The sequence below is a fragment of the Diachasma alloeum genome, unplaced genomic scaffold (genome assembly GCF_001412515.2).
Source record: "Diachasma alloeum isolate Michigan unplaced genomic scaffold, Dall2.0 Dall_scaffold_00213, whole genome shotgun sequence".
In the NCBI taxonomy this organism is placed as follows: domain Eukaryota; kingdom Metazoa; phylum Arthropoda; class Insecta; order Hymenoptera; family Braconidae; genus Diachasma; species Diachasma alloeum.
This window is the reverse complement of record NW_021680378.1, coordinates 1,849,313-1,855,020: the sequence shown is the minus strand read 5'-3', so window position 1 is coordinate 1,855,020 and position 5,708 is coordinate 1,849,313. Positions and strand designations below refer to the sequence as shown.

At 36.2% G+C, this 5,708-nt stretch overlaps 1 protein-coding gene across 2 annotated transcripts in view; it reads right to left on the bottom strand.

Moving 5' to 3' along the window:
• Nucleotides 1–5,708, bottom strand: part of LOC107037022 (carbonic anhydrase-related protein 10) — a 69,371-nt gene that overhangs the window by 8,693 nt on the left and 54,970 nt on the right. For both annotated transcript variants that reach the window (XM_015255339.1, XM_015255340.1), the window contains exon 6: nt 2,853–2,948. In XM_015255339.1, coding sequence (XP_015110825.1) covers nt 2,853–2,948 — 96 coding nt within the window. The remainder of the gene's footprint in view (nt 1–2,852; nt 2,949–5,708) is intronic.

Here is a 5,708-nt window from a genome sequence, read left to right as displayed (position 1 = left end):
TCCCCTTTGCGAGTCCTCACCCGTTCATCGAGAGATCGAGCACCTGTTAAGGTTTCCTTATAGGATGCTGAAGATGTATTCAGATTTTTTTCCCCTAGTTTTGCGACAGGAAAATGTGTCACAACATCTATTAATTTGTCGTTGGATTGAATTAATGGAGCTTGGATTAGTATTTAACGACGTGAGTTGTTTGAATTTGTTTTTCTTTTTCTCAGGCATTTTTTTTTCAATGAGGAGTGATTTCCTAACTATTTTGGGAACCATATTTTCATGATCGTGTAATGGATAATACAAAACTTACGCTGGAACTGGGACGTTGGTCATTTAAAAAATTATCTAAGATTATCAGATGATTATCTTATGTTATCGAGCAGGAATTCATCTAGCTCCTCAACGATCCAACAAAAAAAAACAATTTTCAGAAAAAAAATTCCCAAAAATTTTGCCCTAATAATCTGAAAAATTATCTTACACAATCAAATGGTCATCTGGTGACTCCATCCGGAAAAGATTAATCACAAAAATTGATCTTCACCTCTCAAAAAATTATTTGACATAATTAGATTGTTCATCTCGGGTGTTGCTGCTTAATAAAAAAAGATGTCCCGTTCCTCACAAAAAAATTTCGATTTCTCCCGCAAAAGAACAAATTATTCGTGAACTTGAACGCATCCACCCCCTAATTTTCCATCTCTCAGTATTTATCATGGGGTTTATCTCTTTGGATAACCGTTGAAAATGTTTTTTCATTTAAACTGAGTGAAAATAAATGAGTAAAGTAGAAGGATTCAACCGAAACCGTTTTCCCCCCTATTAAAAAGCAACCAAGAAAATTTTATTCCCAGTTTTCTCTCTCGTCATTAAAATCCCCAGGGGCCATAGCATATTTATTCCCCGCAGAAGCGTACACTTCTGGTTTACTTCTCTCTTTCTCCTTCCCCCTCCCCTCCCCTCTCCCTTCATCCCCTTATGTACCTCCTGAACCACTCGTGTCTCACTCTATCTGAGGTTTCGCTAGTGGTACATCAACTTGGTGAAATCACTTCTCCCGGTTTATTTATTAACTGGCGCCTCTGGAATTAAGCTGCCTACGAAGATGAGGAGAGACTAACGAAAATAACCTTGATTAAGGCATTGCGATTACATCGTTCTATGTTGGCATTGCTTTCATTATGAATTTTAATCAGATTTTTTTTTCCAAGGATATTTTGGAAGATTATCTGAGATAAGCAAATCGTTATCTTGTGTTCTCAATCTAATATTTTCTGGTTTTGTAACTATACAATAAACAATACCAATAAAAAAAAAATGTTGAAAAATTTTTAATTTTAATCATCTAAAAAATTATCCAAGACAATTAGATGATCATCTTGTATGTTCACCAGAAATGCTATCGACTCTTCATCCATACAATGAAGCGAATCAGTTTCCGTCAACAAAATTTCCGTCAAATTGTAATCTCAATCATCTCGAAAACTATCTGAGATGACTAGATCGTTATCTTGCATTGAATCTGAAAGTTCCCTGGATTTTCACTGTAAATAAAAAAATACTAATCTTGAAACATAACACCTCCCCAAAAAATTTCACCGCAATCATCTCAAAAAATATCTAAGATAACTAGAATATAATCTTTCAATTCCTCCCTGGGATTCCCCTGACTCCTCTGCCATCTAACCACGAATTCTAACTCATCTCGATGAAATTCCTTCCGTGCAATGTCCGCAAAATCAAATATCTAGTCAATTCAGATAAAATTCATGACTCTATTTATCGACATAATTTCAACTAAATTATCCACCTGGAATATGCCTTCATCGTTGAGTCTAATGAAAACCTCAAGCGAGTGCAAGGGAAGCGTTTAAATTGACAATTACCTTGCGGAGTTAAGATACCTCTCCCCCCTCCCCACGTCCCCGCCCGCCATGCATCTGATATCATCCAACGTCTTGCCAAAGTGTTAGAATGTAAAATGTATTCGTTGCAATGAAAAAGAGGTCAGTTTCGTTTCTCGAGGTTATAAAAATTCAGTAATGACAAGTGACAAATAAATAATGACATTTCTATTTACGAATTCATGAAATTTTTCATTTTGGAGATAACGTGGAGACGAAAAAATAAAGAATACTGTGAAATTTTTTTAATTGGAACATATTGCTATCCATTTCCATGACTCATTTATCAGTTTAATTTATTCTCTACTTATAGTATTGAATATTTATGATAATGGAGAGGTGGCCTTTTACTGGAATCAAGAATTTGTTGACTTCTGGGAAATGTGACTAAAAAATTCAATGCAATGATTCGATATTCATTATTGCGTGACGATAATACAGGAGATGAAGACCTAGTTATCTTAGATACTCTTTGAGATGAATAATTCAAAATTTTCAGCAGTAAAATCTCATCTTCTCGTTTTTTTGAAATAATTGATTTTCTTTGGTTATTCATCCAAATATTTCCCCACCTCCTCCCAATTCTTATCTTATCTTCAAATAAGATAAGATCTTGAATTTTATCTATAAATCTTTCATCATTTCCGTGTTCTATTCAGGATCTGTTCTCAATGGATTAACAATCCAGGAAAATTTCCCTATAGAAATACAAGATGATGATCTGATTATCTCAGATAATCGTCGAAATGATTAATCTCAACTTTATATCGTGAACCCGAATTTGCACATTTTTTGGAAAAGTAATCAGACACTGAGTTTTTATGGTATGTTTTTAACTAGGCATTCATCTGTTCATCTATATAATTTTCAATTTCATCTTAAAACGAGATAAAATACCTCTAATATCACACAAAACCTTTATCTCCTTCGTTCTCACGAAATCCACAATAAACTCACCTGAACCATGATTGAAATAGCGACGAGTCCCTGGCTCTTGTGCTGCGCCTCACTCATATTATGATACAACTCAGCATTGAATCCATAAACCTGGATCTGAAGCATTCGAAAAAAAAAACGGAAAATATTGCTGGCATTAGTTTTTTTGTCCGCGAAAGTATCTCATACACAATAGACCATTCCAAGAAATATACGGAAATATATCTTTATATTCGAGTGGAAGTGGAGGGGCACGATAAACCGAAAACACAATAAATTATCTGGCACTTTGTGGGCACCCGTCGAGTATGCTCAGTGTAGGAGAGGTTGGAGAGTTTAAGATCCCACTGGGAACGTTCTCTAAAGGATAGGGAGTATGGTGTGGCGGGAAGAAAAGGGGCGGGGGTGGGATGAAAATACCAGAGATGCGACGAGGCATGCTTCAAAGACTCGAGAAGGAGCGAAGAGTCGGGAGAGGAGGAGCGTAAATCCACTGCATCTGATCAAAGTATGACGAGTACTGCTGAAATAGGGGGAATCCCCTTTTTCATCTCCTATCACTCCTATTTCCTTCTCTTCTTATGCTACCACTCGCCTGTTGAGAATGGAGAATTTGTTGTGCGCAATTGAATGGCTAAATAAATTTCTCAGGCTATTTGATGTCATCTTTACAATTCCAGAAACAAATAGATAATCTAGTAAAATTATTTATTTTTTAAAACTACTGGTTATGTTGAATGAGAGGGCCATTCTTTTAAGCAGCATAACCAGATGACTCTTGGAAGACCCTGTAATTATCTGACGCCATCTTATCTTATCTTATGTACAAGATGATGTGAGATTTTTTTTTCAAGGCGAGAAAAAAATCGAATAAATTATCAATTTTTATTATCCCATCTTACAGATAAGATAAGATAGTATCTCTAGATAATTCATCAAGAGTAGATGAAAAAAATTAATTGACCTAAAAAATTCGAAAAAATTAGCCCGAAAAACTCGTCAGTGCATCATCTCTCATTGAATTGCGAAAAAAAATTGTTGAACCTCTTCATCTCCTGACGAAAAAGCCTCTGCTTTTATCTCTCAACATCTCCCACCGCAGAATGATTACGCTCCGGTGACGGCAAAGTGCTGTGGGGGAGAAATGGGTGCCAATAGAGATAGAAAAGCACCAGATTTTTTTTTTCCTCCTCATCGTGATGAGTAGGAAAAAAAAACTATACAAAATATTTCTCAGATAAAAAACAAATTGACATTCAATGCAGATGTTTCTGTCAATAATGATTAAGATCCCTTGACTATCAGGAAGAGAATAGAACCAGCGGCTACAATAATCCGAATATTTTTCGAGGCACAAAAAGTGGGGGGAAAAAAGAGAAGGTGATGAAGAAAAAAAAGTTGACTGCTAGCGGATAAGAAATTCCTGCAGATAGCTCTGGGATAGTATGTTCCCTTTGATCAGACATTCAGACAGGAGGCACAGAGAGAGAAACGAGCAAGAGAGGTGGGAAGTGGGAGAGGGGGGCGTTGTCCTGATAACACGCCCGTATATTTTTCCTTCGAAAAAATTTTACCTCCGTCTTTTTACCGGAAAAATATACGAATAAAGAAGCGCGAACTGACGAAGGGTGAAAGTAGACGAGTTGAGGGAGTGAAAAGAGCGAGACGGAAGGTTGAGATGAAGAAATATATAGATACGATGAATGCAAAAGAGGCTAGACGAAGAGATAGTGAGGATGAAAGAAGGCTTTGATGGCAGATAATGTCATCGATATTTCAAAATGGGCGTCGAAAGTCAATTGAAGAATTTGGAGGTGTCGGGATGACGTTAAGTAGCGGGGAAAATGAATGTTTTAGATGATTTGAGTGGTGGATCAAATAAAAAGTGGGAATGAGTGCTTTCAGAGCAGATAATTTTAGTAGGTTTTATATTTTTGTGGAGCTGGCATCCGATCATCCGAGGACTTACCGTCAGAGGGAAAAAATAGGTCTCTATGTCCTTTTAATCACCGGAGTCAAACAGATTGAACAATGCAAATTAGTAGGGGAAAAGATAACTCTAATAGGTTAAAGCCAATTACGTGACGAGTGAAGAATTTTGGAATTGTGGAGTTGACGTTAGACAGTCTCACTCCATGAAAATAATTAAAGGTGAGAAAGAAGTATTTGAAAACAGATAATTACAATAGGTCTCGTACTTTCATGAAAAAGATAATTTCAGTAGGTTGTTACAGATAACTTGAGAGTCGCAGAGGTATTTTTTTTAATCCGATGGTTCCCTGGCTCTTTCATACCACCCCCCAATCACAAATATCCCCACCACCGCGCAAAATTCCATTACCTATTAAAATCATTTTTTTCAAAAGTCCAAATCTCCATCTTTTCTATTAATAATTTGCCCAATCAATTGTACGAATAAATCCAAGAATTAAATTTCCCGATATCTCCATGTATTTATAGATGAATTCACCTCATTACTCCACTCAATACCCCGTGTACTTTTCTTTTATTCCCAATGGTGAATGTATTGAGTTGAAATTCAATTGTCGACAAGTGAATGGAAAATATAACCAACTACTCCATGACCTCATTAAAAACGAATTTAACTCCGATATCTCAAACTTCATTCCTCTTATTTACTTGACCGGAAATAAGTAAAATTACAGTGTTCCAAGTGTATACTATAAATATAAAATAATACATAAAGTTGGTGTTTGGAAAATTTTGCCTTGGTTTGGGATGGCCTGTGAATACGGAATAATGTAAATATAGTGAAACTTAAACCCAAACTTAAACCTCAACTCTCAGTGTCTATATGTATCTTTGCTATTCTCGGATTTACTGTGAAAGCCTCATTCCCCCCCCTCCCTCCTTCTC